At 40.5% G+C, this 20730-nt stretch overlaps 1 protein-coding gene across 1 annotated transcript; it reads left to right on the top strand.

Moving 5' to 3' along the window:
* Positions 1-1206: 1206 nt before the first annotated feature.
* On the top strand, positions 1207-8585 carry mogs (mannosyl-oligosaccharide glucosidase). Its single transcript, XM_007567253.2, has 5 exons — positions 1207-1320; positions 2283-2640; positions 2924-3147; positions 3296-3489; positions 4702-8585. The coding sequence occupies exons 2-5, from the start codon at positions 2292-2294 to the stop codon at positions 6470-6472; spliced, it is 2538 nt and encodes an 845-aa protein (XP_007567315.1). The 5' UTR covers positions 1207-1320; positions 2283-2291; the 3' UTR covers positions 6473-8585.
* The last annotated feature ends 12145 nt before the right edge of the window (positions 8586-20730 follow it).

Below are 20730 nucleotides of genomic sequence, written 5' to 3'. Positions count from 1 at the left end.
TTGCTTGCAATTGAGTAATGTAGACAACTGCTGTGGTCAACAGATGGATCTGAAGAAGCAGATTAAAGAGGGTAGGAAAATGTTGTCAAACTAAGCTGGGATTGGTTTAATACCTCGTTGAACTTATTCCAGCACCTTCATACCTTGGGATACAGTTTGTCAGTGAGACTTTTCTACCCTCTGTCAAACAGTTTTACATGTTGACCAAAGTTGTTCTCAATATTTGAGTTGAAATCTTTCATTCAATAAAAAAAAAAAATGCAACAAATTGCTGTTTCTGTTCCTTCTCGTTTCATGACCTTCGCACTGAGCAACAGCAAGTTTCAAGATTTTTCAGGGTAGTTTTGACTTAAGCTGACGGAAAGTTTCAGATAGCTAAAGGATAACACAGAGGAGTAGTTTAGGTTTTAAAATGTACTCTGTTTAAAACATCTGAAAATGGAAAGAAGATGGCACACCTACTAAATCATGATCCTGAAAAGGTTGGCTCTGGAGGAGCTGCACAAATGGGAAATCACTACTGTGAAGTCCATACTTAGTTCATGGAAGAGCAAACAAAACAAACAAGTCTTGTTTGCTACCAGCCATTTAGAAGACAGAAACGTTATGACAGAAGATGGCCTATTACATATATTCTCACTAAGATGCATTGAAGTTTGAGTTTGACAAACTATGAAAGCTTTCAAAGAACTAAGTAAACCATTGCTCAGGTCTCTTTGAGCTCTTAGCTGGAGTTCAGAATAATTTCTGACTAAAATAATGAAGAATAGAAATTGTTTTGAAATTGTGATGGGCACTGAAAATAAAACGCTGTACAAGAGAAGCATTTCTGAAAATTAAGAAGTTATCCGTTTTAACAACAAAAGAAAAGTTTTCGTAAAAACGTATACGTTAATTGTTTGTGGAATATGCAACAGCGGTTTCAAAACGAAAATCCATGGTGCACTTTTTGGCTTTAACTAATAACACAGGGAGAAAATCCAAGATTTCTCCATGACTGTGCATTAGGATTTAGAGCGACTTCATGTTAATATCCTTAAATATCCAATTTCAGAGGACAAACATGGGCTATAATGTTCCTTGTTTTTGTTCCTGCTTTTATTTTTATTATTAATAATAACAATAATAATAATGACCATGCCGTACATTTTAAAACGGCGCCTTTCTTATATTTGAAGGCTTATAGCAGGTGTGGATGATCCACTGCAACACTTGAGTATGTACACGTCAGTGGAAGCCAGTCGTGAACTAGGAAGTGGCTAGCAGGCTTAGCCAGCGAAGGATCATGAGAAGCAGCTGAGAATCTGCTTGTTTCCACAGGTCAGTCATCCACTTTGTCAATGAACATTAAGCTAGAACTGCAAAACAGAGCCGCATTTACTAAAACTCGGCTTAAGCGAAGATATGTTTTTACATCAGCTGGCTGTAGTTGTCAAAACTTGCGTTAGCTTTTAGCGCAGCAGCGTGAAGCATGTACGGTAATACTCAGGCGGGCTACCCGCTGAATCTGTCACACTTTGTATTTAACGAAGGTTAAATGCACACCCAGTTTAATTTATAACCAGCTCTACGATGACCTGGCGTATTTGGGAGCATTATCCACCTTTCTAGCTTAACATTAGCTAGGGCGCTATATAAGGCTCCCAAAGGAAAGAAACGCACAGTAGCAGGATTGTATCTATGGGTATTTTTATTTGTTTTAGTAAAATACGAAAATCGTGTGGTCCCAGTAATGTAGAAATGCCTAGCCAAAGTAATTGCGATTAAAACATCCAGATTTACCGAACTATTTTTTTTCTGCTTACTTTTTGTCCTCATAGATACTTAAAGATCGGCTTTACATAAACACGTTTTAAAGTTTTATTAGGTATTTTTGTTTCGCCCTAAAATACGAAACAAAATAAGATTAAATGCAGAACAACACGTGGCATAATCCACTGTGTAATTGTTTATATGACACATCTAAAGAATTGCAGTTTAGTTGTGCCTGAGTAATAAAAAGGGTATATCAAAAAGCGTATTGTTGAGTTTTCCCTCATTGTATGTAACTTAGAACAACAGAGGTGCCCCTCCACCACCTGTTGCTGTGCATTGAAAAAACGCTTCCCCCAGCCCCCCAGTCCCTGCTTAAACAATAATGTCTGCACAATTTATGGAGAAATAATAACTCGGATGTCTCTTGCATAAATGGTTATCTAATCAGTGACTTTGCTTCTGTTACACATAAAATCTAAGTCGTTTTAGAAAAATGAATGTTGTTCCTCTTCGTTCTCTCTCTTCAGAAGGGCAGGATGGGCAGGCAGAGGAAGAGGGTGGTGACGGGTGACGCTCCTCCCTACTCAAGGAGAGACGAGAGGCCCTCTGCACTTAATCGCAAAGAGAAAAAAAAGAAAACCGACTTTGGAAAATTGTTCATCAATATCTCCATTGGGCTCTGCATATTCAGCCTCATCTGGTTCTTCTATGCCGTCTACATGCGGTCCAGTCTGTCGAAGCGCGTGGTGACTCTGCATCCATCACCTCGCGTTCTCGACGCCAACAGCACCACTGCAAAGGTTTCCTCAGAGAGGTTCTGGGGCTCTTACAGGCCTCAGGTCTACTTCGGCATGAAAACGAGAAGCCCCAGGTCCGTCGTGACGGGTAGGTGGTCACAAACCCAGCTTGGTAAACATTTGTTACAAATTGTGAAAATGGTAGGGTAGGATTTCTGATTGTGATTTCTGATAGGATTTCTGACTGGTGGCCAAGATAATTTCATTATTATTATTTATTTTTTTATACTGAACTTTGTCTTGCACATCAGAACTCATACAAATATGAGTTCTGATGATGCTAACTGACATTTGTATCAGTTAGCAATTTAAAAACAAATAAATTTAAGATGCTTAAGTCCATCTTTTATTTTTGCTCCATTTTTGCACAGGGATGATGTGGATGCGGCAGTTTTCCAACTCGGACATGAACCTCAGGCATACCTGTGAGCAGGGCGATCGTTTGCAAGGCTACGGCTGGCTCATGCACGACGGATTGACGTTCGGCGTCCAGGAAATTCGAGATAACGACTTCACCCTGACCACTGAGTTTGTCAAGAGGGTTGGTGGGGATCATGGAGGAGACTGGACCTGGAGGATCACAGCCAAACAGCATGTGAGTGTCAACGGAGCTCGTTGTGAAGTTCTGCAAAATACGTCCTTTCAAAGTCAGAATGATGCTCCGAGTGATTTGGGATGGCCATTTTACAGTTATTTTTTTAAGAAATGCAGGATGTTTGCTTTGTCTTGTCGTTGCCCTGCAGAGCTCAGCTCCCCAGCCTCCGGTTATATCGCTGATGTTTTACGCAGCAGCAGACACGCAGGGCTCGCTGCAGACTCACATGGAGGAGAAGAATCGCCTTGCTTCCATCACTGGGTTTTCAGAGGAACTGGGAAACTTCAAAATCACTTTTAGGAAGCCTGTTACTGGGGAATTATCCAGCACGAAATATGCCAGGTAAATACACAAAATCAGGCCAGACACAAATGTTGCTTTAATGTACAAGCAATACATAACTGCTACTTTTTGATAATACTAGAATGACAGGAAATATCAACCTAAATATCACTCTAAAGGCAGATGTTTGTGAGTTTAAGGAGCACCTTTCTGTTCCTTAAACCCACAAGTTAAAGATGCCTTATCTTAAACTTGGATGTTAAGGCACAATGAAACAAACTACTCATAAACAACAGCCTTTTCTAAATATAAGTAAGAGAAGATTCAGAGAAAAATACAGAAATAAAATCTAAATATAAGAAAATGGAAAGCCATTTATTTTTAAAAAAATCCTTCAATAATTCTTCAGATTGAAGTTTTTTAGATGAGGGAAGCATTTAACTTAGTAGAAAGAAAACAGGACTTGGGAAAAAAAAAACACTAGGTGGCACTGGAGGATAAAACTGGCATTTTTGTATATGAATGTACACGTGTGATATTTCTAAATCATATCAGCTTTGTGGAGGAAAAATACATACGAGAAATGATTTAAGCTTTGTGCTAATCAGGATATGCATCTGCTCTGATTTGAATATACAGAACATAACAAGTTTAGTTATAACAAACTTTTTTATGTGGAAAATATGTGTATTGCAATGACATGATATATTCAAGTATAAGAAGTAAATTGTAATTTGATATATTGTGCAAACATAAAAAGTATATTATTAGTACAGCAAAGTTTTCATGTGAAATAAATCTGTTTTTCTTTTGTCTGGGTGGCAGCTTTATGCTTCCACAAAAAAACAGATGATAAGTTATTCAAAAATGGTGTTAATACTACAAAAAAATTAAAAAATAACTAGATGCTGTTCACATTCTGATCAAGAGGTGGCAGCAAAGTGCTTCCGATACTATCCTTAGTATATTAATCACCAGACCAAAAGCAGTTTGAATTAGCAAGGAGATAAATGTAGTCTCATATTTACATACCACATTACACAGTCTCCACATGCCAAGAGAAAACCCAAATGGAAAAGTTTATAAGAAGGTATGTACACCCTAAAATTACTAGAAGTTAAGAAATTGCATAAAATTCTAGATTTAAAGTGGGGTGGTTGTCTTTTTTTCTTCTGCCATGACTCTATCAGCCACTTATCATGAATTGATTGGAAGCAATTAAGTCTATTTTGTCCTTTTCTTTCTTTTTCTTTTTTTCTCATCTGTTTTTAGTTACAACTATCTTCAGACCTTGTCTCCCGGTTTAGAGAAGCTGACTGACATTGTGAAGCTCAGTCTGAACCGCAGGTTTGTCTTCAGCCCTCCATCTGGTGAGAAGAGGCATTACATAGGTGTGGACACCTACAAGCCGCCCCATCACCAGAACCAGCAGAAAGCTGCTGACCCACGGAAAGAAAGCGACTTCGTGGTCCACCAGGTGACCGTCCAGACGCCTTTCCAGATTGAAGTTTTGTTTGAGTCTGGAAGTTTCTACAATCGCCCCAACCAGCTCGTCGGCTCCATCATGACTCAGGAGCTGGAAAGGAGGAAAGCTGAGTTCAATGCGAAGTTCGAGAAAATATTTGGACTGGAGAGTAAAGGTTTTAGCCAGACGCATATTAAATTTGCCAAAGCGGCGCTCAGCAACATGTTGGGTGGAATGGGATACTTTTATGGCGAGTCAGTGGTGCAGTCGGTCTACAACGAATACCCTCTCCTGTACCCCGGAGGCACTTTATTCACTGCTGTACCGTCACGCTCTTTCTTCCCCAGAGGCTTCCTCTGGGATGAGGGTTTTCACCAGCTGCTGCTGAGTAAGTGGGATCCTCAGCTGACCAGAGAGGCGATCGGCCACTGGTTTGACCTAATGAACATCGAAGGCTGGATCCCCCGTGAGCAGATTCTTGGAGACGAGGCTCGCAGTAAAGTCCCAGCCGAATTTATTGTTCAGCGGAACGAAAATGCGAACCCACCTACCCTCTTCTTAGCTCTGCAGGAGCTAATTGAACAGCTCTCTTCAAAGTCAGATGAGGCAGCTACTAAACCAACCCTGCCTTTCCTTCGAAGGCTGTTCCCCAGGCTGAAGACCTGGTTTGAGTGGTACAACACCACACAGACGGGGCCAAAGCCCAACTCGTACCGCTGGCGTGGACGAGACAAGGACACTAACCTGTACCTCAATCCTAAAACTTTAACCTCTGGACTGGACGATTACCCAAGGGCCTCTCATCCCTCCGCAGACGAGCGGCATGTGGATTTGCACTGCTGGATGGCCTTGTCCTCAGGCATCATGGCCAGCATCGCTCAACTTCTAGGCGAGCCCCATCAGGACTACAAAGTCCTACACGATGTGCTCAGAGACAACAACCTGCTCAACGACCTTCACTGGTCAGAGCAACACCGTGCCTTCAGTGACTATGGCAACCACACACAAAACGTCTCCTTGCAGCGGGAGAAGGTGTACGTACCGCCCGGGCAACCCCGCCATCAGTTCCCCGTGGCGCGTCTCGTGCGCTCCGTCCGCAGGGCCCCCAAGCTGCAGTACGTCAACGCTCTGGGTTATGTCAGCTTGTTCCCCTTCTTACTCCAAATCCTCCAGCCCGACTCGCCAAAACTGGAACACATCCTCCGAGACATGAGAGACCCCACCAAGCTGTGGACGCCCTTTGGCCTGCGCTCTCTCTCGAAGACTGATCCACTGTATATGGAGCGAAACACGGAGCACGATCCCCCCTACTGGAGGGGACCAGTTTGGATCAACATCAACTACCTGGCAGTCAGAGCTCTCTACCACTATGGCAACACGGAAGGGCCATACCAAGAGAAGGCAGCTGATCTTTATAAGGAACTCAGGACTAATATTATAAACAATGTTTATGCGCAGTTCGTTGAAACAGGGTATATCTGGGAACAGTACAACGATGGGACTGGCAGGGGCCAAGGAAGCCACCCCTTCACTGGCTGGTCATCCTTGACAGTATTAATGATGGCCGAGCATTACTGATGCCATCTGATCCATCTCTTTGTTGCTTTAATTCAGGAAGCATTGACTGTTAAGATGTAAAAATGTAGTCCGTTTGACTATGGTGACAGAAATGAGAAGAGAAATTACTTCTGTCATTATCACATTTTCGTATGAACCCTTTAATAAAAATGACAGATGTATATATTTCCACCACTGGAAAACATTTAAGCAGGTGTTGGGTGCAGCTCTTGCTGCTGATTTCCTTATTGGACATGCAGCGTAGCCCAAAATGATGCATACACCTGAAAGATTTTGATTTAGAACGGTTTTCGTTCAACAATATGTTTGGTTCTGGTTTTAATTTGGACAGACTACTCTCAAATAACATGTAAAATTGGCAAAAATAAAAAAAAGTGTGTGTGTATATATAATTTTTTATTTGCATTTAATAAAAAAAGTCTTTTTTTATACCCTCTTCAATGATAGGTTTTGGATCCCTTCTTCTTCAAACTACTAATCAGCTTTTTGCATATTTCCTCATCTTTGGTGATGATTTCCAGGGCTTTCATACCTTAATCTTTATCTCCCTCTGTATATTTTGTATCGGATTCAAGTCGCGACCTCCAGGGCCATTCTGCAACACTAACGTTACTTCTCACCAGAAGGGATATTTTGTGAAATTAAAATATTTCTTTAAGTCTAAATTTTAAAGGGGTACGGATACTTTTATTTTTTACTGTGAATCCTCTAATATTGTACCTCTTTTGCACCTTTTAATATTAAAACTCTCATTTCCGGAAGATTAGGACAGACGTACAGCTGCCCCACAAACTAGAATATTATTGATAAATGTAATTTTATTCAGTTATTCAATTAAAAAAGTGAAACTCTTCTTTTATTCTTTTTATGCATTGCAAACAGAGTGACGTACTGAAAATGTATGTTGTTAACTTTGGTAATTTGGGGTCACAGCTGACAAGAACCCACAAATTCAATTTCCCTGAGAACTAGATTACATAAAACTGTTGCCAAAAAATTGTATATGTCAACCTACTAAAAAGTATGTTTATATGCCGTACAGTATATACTCTTGAATTTTGTTGGAGCTCCTCTTGCAGGAACTATTTCATCAACGAGGGCTGTCATGGAGGTGATCAGCCTAAGGTGTGAAGGCAGCCCAGGTTGCTTTAATAGTGACTTTAGATTGTCGACATTATTGGGTGTGGGCACTCTAGAAACACCGACTCCTGCAGCATTGCGAATCTTTTCCGAACTCTTGCTAAAGACTGCAGTCACCTGTGTTGCTTGTGCACATTTTCTACCACACTTTTTCCTTCCACTCAACTTTCCAAGAACATGCCTCAATACAGCATTCTGTGAACAGCCAGCTTCTTTGGCATTGACCTCTTGTGGCTTAGCCTCCTTGTGGAGAGTGTCAGTAACTGACCGCTGAGCAGCTATCAGGTCAGGACCCTTCCTCATAATTGTGCAAGTCATAACATTGCCATAGCAAATAATTTCTGTTTGAAGTCTATTTGTCCCTTTCTTTCAACATTCAGATTTTATGTGAAAATAAAAATTTCCATGAAGATTATCCTGACCAGAAGGGTCAGTATTCTGGGTCTGCCCCTGGGACCTGATGAACCCTTTAAGATATTAACACTTTTTTGTTTTTTCACTATTTACAAAAGATATATCTTTTCTGCAAGTACAACTCTGCTGTCTTGATACAACTACATTTGTAAAATCGTCACTGATCTGCATTCACACTATGTGCCAATTGATTGTCGGAAATGAAGACGGACATCTGTATTTGTTAAATTGCAAGCCTAATTGGTGAAATCCAAGGACAGTTTTCAATGGGCAGCTGGTTAATTCACCTGTTTCGTAATTTTGAGTTGTACTTTCACTTGGCAAAATCAGGTTTATATGTAATCGTGCCATTTTCTCACATGTATTCTTCTTTTGATTCAATGTCTTGAATATCAGTCAGTTTTGATATTTGTTCACACTTTCTAAAAAGACTCAACGTTTCTAAAATGACTGTTTCTAATAGCAGGCATTTTGTGTACATTGTGGTTTGTCTGGCAAGGGAAAACAAAGCTGAAGTATTGGATTTGTTTTGTCAAAATATTAAATGGTTTAAATATTTCTTGTCAGTTTGATTTTTCTTTTTACAGGCTGAACTATTGTTGCAAGGAAATTGGATACTGAAACTTGATCCTTGAGCTGCAAACTTGGTGAACTGTTTGCCCGATGAAGACAGGGATGTTTTCAGAATTTAGTTTCCAATCCAGAGTAAATCTCACCTGCCTGCACCCAGCTGTTGCCCCAGATGCATTTATGATAAAGAGAGAAGGAAGAATAAAAATTTATATGAAATGCATGTCTGTAAAATCTGTCTGAAAGGTCTATTTTTATTATTATTAGGAAATGCTCACGAAATTCAAATCAAATGAAGTATACAGATCTCAGCTTTGACTGTTTAAGAGCTTAACATTTCTTAGTGTCACCCAGTCTTTAGTGGCACAGCTGCAACAAAGCATCCTCAAACAATGACACTTCATACACTAAATATGCTTGCTGGAGTGACATATTTAGTTTATGCCTAACATTTCCTCTGTTCTTTTGGTGTAAGATTTTAGATTAATCTGACCAAAGAGCATTAGTGTGGAAGTCCTGATGCCTGTGCATTTTCATTGACTAACTGGGTTTCGTCTTTTATAAAGAGGAAAGGTTTTCTCCTTGCACGCCTCCCAAACATGTTCCTCCTCTTTCTGATTGTCTAATCAAACATTTATATGAACAATAGCAAGAAGCTGCTGTAGGACCCATGATGACATTTTAAGGTTTTTGGAGACTTTTTTTTTTAGGCATCTTGTTGGTTTGCTTTTCTGGTAAAGTTGCCTGGACAGTCAGATCGGAGCACGTTGGCAGTTTTGAATTTCCTTCACTTGTATTTTCCATGTTGTTGAATGGCTGCTTTCAAGTTCTGTTGAGACCTGGTTAAACCCCTAATAGACTCATCGGCTGCTACAATTTTCTTTTTGAAGGCCTCAGACAGCTCTTTTAATCCTGCCCCAAGGTCCACTTTCATACCAAACCTCTTTCAAAGTTATGAGCAGTAATTTCAGAAAAAGACAGTTTTACCCCAAAAAAACATTTTCACTCTGGAAACACTTTTTGCAGGTTTTTCTTTTAAGGATGTGACGGAAGGTTTATAAAACTGTGTCTCGGACTAAATATGTATACAGGCTTTCCTATTCCTTCTGAGGAAATGCACCCAGAACATAATGCTTAACCACAGAAATGACGGGTTCAGCATTAACCTGAATATGGCCATGCATAATTTGCATTAAGGTTAAATTATGTCTCATCTGGTTGCTGTGTCTCCTACATGACTTAGGTCAAACTTTAAACAGGACTTCTTATGGCTTTCTTCTCGTCAGAGTAAAGGGGGAGAATGTAAAATATGTAACACTTGATATTTCTCATTAAAAGAAGAAAAGAGTTGAAAACCCTGTATCATTTCCCTTCACTTGACCGTTATGTTTTGGATTATATTGTTCTGTTACATAACCCTATGTTGTCGCTGCCCGCCGTGCGGCGTACAAGCATGTGACGCATTTATAAGGCTTCGTAATAACATGGACGCATACCGAGTTTTCATTTCAACTCTGTTGGACAGCACGGACTTCAAACTTTATAAAAGTGGTGTTTTTATATTGGTTTTGTGGTTATCTACTTCAAAATAAAGCCAGAAATAAGATTGATAATTTCCGCCTTATTTTGTGGGGTCTAAATATACCACATTTCGAAACAACCAATGAAAATGTGTTGACGGTCTGTTGCTAGGTAGAACGGAGACATGCAGAGAGAGACGGTGGGGGGGAGGTGGGGGACTTGGATATGGCAAGAAACTAGGGCGCAGCCATGCTGTGGATTTTACTAGGTTTTTTAGACTATAAGTGTGTTGTTAGAGTTCGTGGTGTGTGCAGTGTTAGTAGTTTTGCTAGCTATCGCTACATGGCTTCATAGCGAGCGCTGACGCACTGAGAAGAGAGACTGCGCGCCGGGATGGCCATTTAGACCTCGTCTTCAAAGGGATAAAACGAAAATGCTTCGAGGTTTGTGGCTGTAAAGAGTTCAGCTGAAGTGTTGCAAAGCACTGGATTGCAGTTCAGATTCTACATTTTTGAATGTTAGAAAATAAAAATTAACAAATATAACTGTTCCTTTTCCCTATTTTTTTTTCTTTCCTATTTCAAGCCTTGAAATTAAATTGTACACTTCCCCCCCGATGTAGAAGGCAGCTGTTACTATTTCAGCTGAGGCAGACAGTAGCTTCAATACTGTGACCTTAAGTACAGCAGCCTGATCATTTTTTTCCTTTTTCAAATGGCACATTTGAAGGCCTCTAGCTGACGTCAGTTTTTTTTTTTTTTCATCGGTTTCCATGGAGCACGGTTGTTGTGAGGGCCTGGTGCTTAATTACCCCACATCAAAAGGCATGGAGTACATTGATGGCAAATTCTTTTCACTCCTTGACATGTGCTGGCATACATTCACACAGCAGGACACACAGTGGCAGTGTTCCTTGTTAATGCTTTGCCATCGTATGTATTAAGAAAAAAAAAAAAAAAAAAAACCTGTGGTACTGAGCAGCACTCAGAATGCTTATGTGACCATCGGGTTCCAGCCTCTAGACTTTCATGAATCCTTTGAATGGGCTAGATTCGCAGTTGTATCGCTGAAAGCTTAGCATGGTGCTGTAAGGTTGCATGGCTATAAATAGGGCCTCTGTCAGTTAGCAGAACAGCAAGTAGGCTGTGAAGCTGCACGCTGGTAGTTTTGCCAAATGTTTTACATTTCCCAGTTCCAGAGACTGGTTGTTAACTCTTCCCCGCTTCCATTGTTATTATTTTAATTGACATGAAAAACACAGACGTATGAAGTGAAATGACATGCTTCAGGGAGGTCAGAAAGGACCAAAGCTCGGCGTTTGACCCTTTGACCCAGTGACGCAGGGAGCAGTATTCAGGGATTTCTACCGTGGATGAGACACATCCGTTCGCTCCGTTTTTGCCGCTCCTTACTCGTGCGAAATGGATTCTCCTGATTATAACTGCATCGGATTCATTTCTTTGAAGAGTGTACACAGTCTGTGTGACTAAAACACTCACTGCGCAATCCATCCCCCTCACCCGAGACCCCCTTTTTTCACAGGGAGATGGGATAATAGCCAAACGGCATCAGAGCTAACTAATGTGACTGCATAATAAACAGATGAGTCAGTGTTCATTTGCATATCATGTCATCCCATCCCAACCTGATCAGAGCTTCTGGACGGTTAATATTAGTGAGTGCTATAAATGTGCTTTGGATGCACTGACCAAAAAAAAAAAAAAAAAAACACTGCTTCTGTTCACTGTAGATATATATATTTTTTGTCTCTAATAATGGAAATCAGCATAGCTATGCAGTTATTATAAAGCTGTCTAAAAGTGGGCCCCCCAGTCCCCAGCACTGACTGCTGTAATGAATGTAATTACTGGGAAGGTATGCTAGAGGGAGCTAATTAATAAGGCATTTGTGAGTGGGAAAAGTGGATTTTTCACTACAGCTTGGCTATCATTTTACGCACAATAGAGAGAGCTACTTAGAATTAAAGCAGTTATAAGTGGATAATTATGCTAATAGCTCAATTAGGATTTAAGATATGTTGGCAGGCTGTATTTCTGCGCGATCACTGCTCGGCTCTTGGACTGGCTCCCTGCATATGTGGGCTCGTGCATTCACAGTGTCTCACTTCAGATGTCCGATTCTGTGTCCCGAGGCCGTGTGATAATATGTGTTTTTCGAGTGTGACACAACTTTTTGCCTCAGATACGAATGATCCAGTGAACTTGTGCATCCTTGAATGTGCAGTTTCTTTTTCCCCGTGCTTGTGTGGGCTACACCTGAAGACTTGTGGCCATCGGCTATTTCTTGGATCCATGCTTAATGAGATGACTGCATGTTAATGTTGTCTGTGAAACTCCAGCTTTGACATCACTGACCTCACCGGCCCCGCTGACATCAGACAGCATGATCCGCGCCATGCTGGTAGCTGTTTATACTATGTGCCTGCTTGCAAAATGTGCTTCAGGGATCCAGCATCTCTGGATCTGTGTACTCTGCCTTTGCTTCCCCCCCCCACACCCACCCGCCCCTCAGTGGAAGCTTACTGTGTAGTACCAAACTCGCCTCAGCCAACATAGGTCTATGTATGTTATGTAAGGCCCACTATAAATAGGTTCACCCAGGATCTTTTGTCTTTACCTGATTCGCTCTTAGCCCAACAGTTTTTATTTCTGGAGAGAGCTGTGGAAGCCGGTGCAATGTAGAGCCGGCCGTTTCCATAGTTACTTTTGTTAGCTGCGAGCTCTTAACATTCTTCATCTGTTTCCTCACATGCCTACTGTTGGCTATTTGTTTGAATCTGTTTGTACTGCATGTCTGCGTAATGAGTGGACGTGCAGCAAATAAAGCAGCAGCAGAAACAGTTCTTTCTAATTAACAAGGTATCTTTTATAAACACTGCAGTGTCACCCTCTGAGAGAAAAGAGCAACAAATAGAAATCAGTGTGGGTGCAGATGAGTCAGAGACCAGAATATGTAGACCTATTAACTTCTGCTGGTCAAAAGTACATGCAATTAGCTGCATGTTTTGCGAGATTCACTCATATCACCTCAAGTGCTATGAAGCAGATGTTTGCATTTGTCTCCAACATACAGTGCCTCGCAGAAGTATTAATACCTCTTAAACCCTTTTGCATTTTTGTTACATTGCAATTACAAACTCCATTGTATTTTATTAGGATTTGTGATAGATCCACACAAAGTAGCACAGAACTACACAGTGGTTTCCAACATTTGTTTCAAATAAAATCTGAAACGTGTGGGGTGCATTTGTCTAGACGTTTGGCATTTTATTTAGGTCTGGACTTTGACAGGTTCACTATGATATATGAAAACATTTTGATGTTAATCATTTCATTGCAATCCTGACTGTATTGTTTATTTATTTATTTATTTATTTAGTCATGCAGAAGGTGACTCTCCATCCTGTCTGTTCCAGCCTTTACAGGTTTTCTTTCAGGATTTTCCTACCTTGACAAATCACGAGAGGTATACACAAACTGGACCTGATCAGATGGAGACCTAAGGAAAAACATGCATGAAACAAGAGGATCTGACAAAGAATTGTAAAACCTGTTAAGCTACACACATTGAGGGAGTGACTACTGCTTTAATAATTGGATGAATCTTATTACAATATGGAAGCATCTGGGGATGAAGAAATTGAGGAGTTTTTGACATAGAATAAGCACAAAAGAAACCCAGACTTTAGGGAAAGTAACAAAATCAATATACCAAAACATGAGAGAAATGAAAATGCAATAATAAAACTTAAACCTATGAGTAACTAAACACTGAGTTATTGCGACCCTGACAGTATTTAACTTTACACATTTTTTCACCAACTCTGACCAGCTGTGTTGACTGTTGAAGGAGAGCATCCCCACAGCATCATACGTGCACCGCCATGTTCTGCTGTAAGGCTGACGTGTTCAGGGTTATGGGCAGTGTTGCTTATAACATTTTGCTAATGGAATAAGCAGCTACATTTTGATCTCATCTGACCAGAGCAGCTTTTTCCCACAAATTTCCTGTGTTCCCCAAATGGACTGTGACAAATGGTAAACAGGACTTCTTACTGTCTTCTTTCGACAACGATTTTTAGTATTCCACTTCTGTACAGGGCAGATTTTTTTGAGTGCAAAAAAATAATTGTCCTCTCCACAGATTCTCCCACTTGAGCTGTGAATCTCTGCAACTCCCCCAGAGTTATTATGGCCCTCTTAGCTGCTTTGTTTTCTCTCCTTGTCCAGCCTGCCCGTTTAGACCTACTATAAATGTCTTTATAGTAGGTTTGCCAATGTGCCAAATCTTCTACAACTCAAGTGTGGTTTCTGAGATGTTGAAAGCTTGGGACATTGTTTCATTAACTAACCCTTTAGCTTTAGGTTGTCTTTTTTTTTAAAACCCTCTACTATTTCCCTAACGTTTGAAAACCATGCACTTCGTTATGTTGCTCAAATTCTGATGGCACATTGAAGTTTCACTGAGGTGGTATGAATATTTTTGCAAACACTGCGCAGTCAGTCTTCTAATAGTAAAAATTATTCCGTTTGAATCAGTTGTGCAGGTCGTAAAACTGGGGGGGGAAAAAAAAAATAAAAAATCAGATGCCAGTGTTTATTTCTGCGAGTTTTCTCTGCAAGTTGTTCAGGCAGTTAGATAACACCAGGTGCAGAAGTTGGACTGGGCCCAGGTTTTGGACTGTCAAAGTGCTGCAAGGTGGATCCAGCACAGAAAACAGGGCAAGGTGGGAGCAGTGTGAGTGTGTGGAGGAGTCTGGGAAGGATGAGGGGGATGTGGGGTGGGAGGGGTGTGGGGGGGGGGGCACGGTTAAAGAAACACTGGGCCACTCCAGCATCACAATCCTACAGCTGAATTACGGGTCTCACTCATCCGTGCTGTAGAACCAAACAGTGCTCAGGCGGCTGGGGACCAAAGTGGGCGAGCGCAAAAGTATTTTTGGCACACATGGGAAACCTGCCACACCAACATCATCATCATCAGCAGCAGAAGCATCGGGGCCTGGTACCGGGCTTCCCTAACCCACTCCCACTCTCAGAGGAAGAGCGGGAAGAGAGAGATGTTCCCTGAGCAGAAGAACCACGCTTCCGCTGCTTTTATTTTTCCTGTTTGTGCTTTATTCCTTTCGATTGCCCAGTGTTTGAATGATGATGCAGTATAAATAACTGTGCAGAGCCCACCATGACAGAAAGAGAGAGAGACAGAGAGAAAGAGAGAGAGAGAGAGAGAGAGAGAGAGAGAGAGAGAGAGAGAGAGAGAGAGAATAACGAACTTGGCAGCTGAGGCGAGTTCCTTGTATTTATAGAAAGTCGTGTTTCCGGCAGAGGTTTCTGCGGTTTTAGCAACCCCAATCCATTTTTGCGGTGCCTTACAGGCTCCTATTGTGTTCAGGCTGAGATTGAAGATGTTCCCTCGTTTTACGCCTTGGGGGCAAGATTTGACTGCGAGACGTGTCAGAATGTGATTTGGGGGAGGCAGATGGATTTCTCAGTCTCTGAACAGACCTGATTTCAGAGGACCGATCCAGAAAAACGTACTTTGTAAGACATTAGTCAAAAGTACATACTAGCACTGGTGGCTACATGTGAATACATGTGAATACATGTGAATACACGTGCGCTCCTTATTGGGTCCTGGGTGTATTTTCCCAAATTAATTTTATTTACATATTCTTGTAGTAAATGTTTTGCAGATAAAGTGCAGTAATTTCAAGATGATTGTGTGCTTGAAGTGTGGTTTTATTTTTGCTTTTTTATTTGAAACAACAATGTCATCTTCTGCATCTCAGTGGATTTTTTTTTCTTTTATGGATTTGATTCTTTCATTATTTACTCTCAAACAGTGTGGGCTGCTACGTTGGTTGACAGCAAGCTAAGGCATGGGAATATTCAGAACTGACTGCACATTAAAATCATTTTGAAGTAACAACAAAAACCTCATAATTTAGATTAATATCCAGTCAAATCGTTGCTGGGCGATCACTCTCAAGGACTGGACTTGGACACCCCTGAATTAAAGCCATCCACTGATTTATTTATTTATTTATCTTTACCCCAAACAGATTTGTAATTGGTATTTGTTTATTGGAACCTGTTGGAAACATGTGGTAAAATCTTAATAATAATTTCATTTAATTTTTTTTTTTTTTTAAATGACAGACCCTTATTACGGCATATTTTTTTCCACAGAGAGGAAAAAAGAAAAATTGAGAAATGGCTCATTTTTTAAACAAAATCCACCCTTGCTGGTAATACTTTGTGTGCCAGTGGGATAGCACTTAGATTTCTGTGACAATGATTCTCAAACAGAGGTTCAGGCAATTCGGTGGTATTTCGGTTGACTTTAGTAGCATTCAGCAGACAGTTTGGTGTAATCTGTTTGCAAGTACTTGTTCCTGGAAAGGTTTAGTCCCAGTTTCATCTCGAAGACTAAACTTATGTCTAGTTAAGAGGTTATCCTTACCATTAGCTTCCCATGTAATTCTGTTTGATTCTCATCTCTCTCAATTGCCAATCAACAAAAAGAAGGAGAAGTTATAAACAAGGAAGTAAATTTTTTGCACTCTTTTAAAATTGCAGTTTGCCAATAGCAGGAGAGGAAGTGAACAAACCATTAAATCTGTGTTGCTCATGCTTCCAAATATTGAGCAACTAAAGTGGGAGCAAGAGGAATGTTTAAGAAATCTTATTTTAATCAGATCAAATCATTTAAATCTTCAACAGAGTCCATACCTCCAGCAAATAATGGTCTCTCAATAGCCAATTTTCAAGATCGTAACGTAGAACAAGGGGCAGTTTGTTATAACTCAAGAACAAATAGAATTTAGCAAATACACCATGTTCACATTTTGGATGTTAAGTCAGAAAATACTTTTTTCTGACATCACTTCTTAATCAACTGGTTGTCATACAGACACCGTGATATGGTTGTTATAGAGACTTGGTGGCCCCAAGATACCACGCCACTCAAATTAAAAGCGCCACATTGTTGCAGTTGTTTACATAAACTCAAAATAGCTTATGGTTATCCATTGAAATGCATTGTCTTCACTAAACTAACAAATATATTGATTGCACAAAACCCCAGTTCTATCTCACATGCAGAAATCTCTGGGCCGGATCCTTCATGTTGCTGCTTTAATCCTAATAGGCTGCCCACAAGCAAAAAAAAAACAAAAAAAACTCCCACTCCTTCGACAGAAGTGAACCTTAAAATATCATGGTCAGTGGGTTACATGTGCAGGGTAATGAAAAGTATTTCCCTTTTTTTTGTGGCAAAAAAAAAAAAAAAATATTTACCTTTGTGATAAAGCCGGCTTTTTTCGTATTTATTTCTTTTTGCAAAGATTCGTGCAGACGTTTGTTGTCCCCTGATTCTTGGTTCTTAAAAATCTGTAAATCATATTCAGCACACGTAGTGACTGACAGACAGATTCAAACACGCTGCAGCGTGAGAAACAGATAAATCCATATTATGCCCGTGCCTCCTTGAAAATGCCTCTGTTCAGTCGAAGTGTCAAGACATCTTTTCTTTAAAGTGACGTTTCATCTCCATTCCGGCGCTTTGAACCTCTTTTGAAGGGAAGCTTGCTAAAAGATGGAGTCGGCTTCGCGTGGCAATGCGTTCCATCTCAACCCATTAAGCTTTTCTCTAAGAAACAGGAGCATTTTGTTCAAATGCAAAGCAACAAGACAAAAGCTGTCATTTGGCTTTCACAGGTGTGGCGGTTAGCCCTGCACTATAATGTCAGTAAGTGCTAACATTACGTAAATCCATTACTTAGTCCCAGCACTGTGGCATTTCATAGAGGAGAGAGGTTAGCCACACTGTAGTTATCATAACAGCGTCCCGTGATCTGAACTCTGTGTGATCAGATTGGTTTTAATAGACTCTGGATTACTTGGAGGCAGTCCCTCCAAGCTAAACATCTCTGGGGCTGGAATTAGAGTGCAAGGCTGAGGTGAAAACCATTTTTTCTGGAGAATGTCACAGCTTCAGTGAAAGAGCTTATGTGCTATTATCATACTTTGCCTTAAAAAAAAAAGATGACAGTAGGAACTTTGAGGTCCTTTGATGCATTTTTTTCCCCGCTGCTAAGTATTGATGGAAAGCGCTAAATTTGAGAAGTTGTTTCTGTCAGCTGCACCAGACAGCCTTTCTTTAGTCCATCTTCCCAATGATCTTTTTTAACATTAGTCCTTTAATTCTAGCTCAAAGCATAAAACCTGCACCCACCGAGGCCTGAAGAAGTGAATTTCTGTTGACGATTCTTTTAGCTTGATGCAGTTACTCTTGTGTGAATGTGCAATTTGCTGTTTTATGGCTACCGTGAAGGCTGCGGTGAAGTACAACCTCAGTTCTTCTGTTTTTTTTTATTTTACTTTTCACAACAATTTCTAGGTGAAAATATGTTTCAATCTTGATCAGTGGAGAACTGGGGTAGAACCCGAAGAGGTCACGAATTCATTACAAAAACGTAAAGGACGCGTCAGATTGAATGCAGATGAAATTAAGTCTGAAAAATGATCAAGAACTAAACTAATTAACTCTAATTAAATAGAGTTCATTTGTGAGTAATTTAGCTGTTCAGGCACAGCCTTCGATGTTTATTGGAGAACATTAGACAACAGAGTGTTTTAATAAGAAAAGGAGAGTTCGGGGAGAAAGTTGTGGAGACTTAAAGAAGGGTTAGGACATAAAGCAACATCCTTAACATTGGACATCTCACAGAGCTCTGTTCAGTCTATCACCTGAAAATAAAGAATATGGCTCAAGTGGAAACCTATGAAGTTACAACCATCCACCTAAATGGACAGAGGAGAGCAATCGTCAAAGAAGCAGCCAAGAGGTCCATTGTAACTCAGAAATCAGTTCACAGGACAGTTGTTATTCATGCACTCCACTGTTGTTTTCAAGAAGAGTGGGAGGCAGAAAGCCATTGTTGATAAAAAGCCATATGACGCCCTGCTCGTCGAAAGGGACTCAAAAAATATGTGGAAAAAATTTTAACATGCACACAAAAATACTGTGCTAGGCCGAACACTAACGACAAGCATCACCAGACCTAAATCCAAATGAGAAACTGTGATAAAGATCAAAAACTGTAATATACTGCAACACTCTTGATCCTCTCTGAGTTTGAGTTATACGCAGGGAGAGCGTGCAAAAACCTAGACGTGAAAGGTTTTGAATCAGCGAGTGAACCCAAATGCAGGCAGCACTTTTTACATTTGTTTTTGCAAAAGTAATGAAAACATTGCGATTTCTTTCACTAGAACGCACTGTGCTCATCTGTCAGGCAAAAATCCAGTTAAACATGTCGGGGTTCAATAAGTGTGAAAATCCTCTGCAAGACAATTGCGACAGAACACAATAATTCTTCCCTAAAATATTCTAATGCTAGTCACTAATTTGTCCCTGGTTTACGGTTTCATGATTGTAGGATTAGTTTACTTTATGCAACTTCAAGAGGTCACAGTTATTGTTGATCTGCTAAAAAGCAGAAACTGCATGCACTTAGCAACAATGACTTCTAGAACAATAGTTTGTTTCAACAATGTCAACCTTGATGAAATATTAATTAATAGGATTTTTCTGCTGCTGGTGGTGCCGCACCAAACATTGTCGCCATTAAGGTAGAACAGTGAGTTCTACCTTAATGGCTGGCTGACTTTTCCATATGGACCTTGTGTTGCTTTTCCTTCTGCTGACCTATAAGGCACTACAGAAGGAAGCTCCTCTGTATTTATCTAACCTGAAGCCACCTTATGTGCTCCCCAGACTCCAAATATCATGTTTTATCATCTGCTTTTAGTCGTCTCCAGATCTAGACAGGAGAGTCTGGACCTTTGCAGTCAGAAACACAAAAATCTAACCTGGAAAATCTATTTGTCTTCGTTGCTCTTTATTCACATTGAAAGCAGATATTTCCTGTGTGTTTTCGTTTTCTATTTTACTGCTGTATTGCTTTTTGCAAACTTTATTTGCTTTAAGGTTTTGTCTTTTACTGTCTTTGCTCTAAACTGCTATGATCCCTCTACTGTTAATACTAGAGGTGTGCCGATCGATCGGTCACCGATCATAATCGGGCCGATTTCCGTGAAAAAGTGCATGATCGGTGATCGGCGATCATTGGCTCTTGTTGCCGATACCGATCCTCTGCTTCTCATTTCGCAGCCTGCCTGTGCAGCTGGTCTCCTTTTTCCTTCACTCTGCGCAAACGCGCAGCAACAAATCCTAAGCGATGCGGAACTATAACGCACTGAGTGAATGGGGAGGTTTGCGTGTTGCGGCGGAAAATTGAAGCAGGTCAAAATGCATCAACATGACGAATCTAATACAACATAAAAACATTGCCATACTTGACAGAGTTTGGCTACATCGAGGCTCACTGCAGTAAATCAGACATATGGAGGATCAGACAGCAGGTAAAGCAGCGCACAGCTACAAACACTCACCCGGATTAGCATGACGGTCAGAAAGCTAAACAAATAACCCGCAAAATTATTTAAGTCTTCGAGCTGCGATGTAAGACGCAGGTTCTGCTCTCCTGTTGAACCGCTGCTACGCTACAGGTAGTAATATTTGACCAG

This window comes from Poecilia formosa, unplaced genomic scaffold, assembly GCF_000485575.1.
Source record: "Poecilia formosa unplaced genomic scaffold, Poecilia_formosa-5.1.2 Scaffold206, whole genome shotgun sequence".
Classification (NCBI taxonomy): Eukaryota; Metazoa; Chordata; class Actinopteri; order Cyprinodontiformes; family Poeciliidae; genus Poecilia; species Poecilia formosa.
Note: the sequence above shows the minus strand (reverse complement) of the source record. Positions and strands in the feature narration are given on the sequence as shown.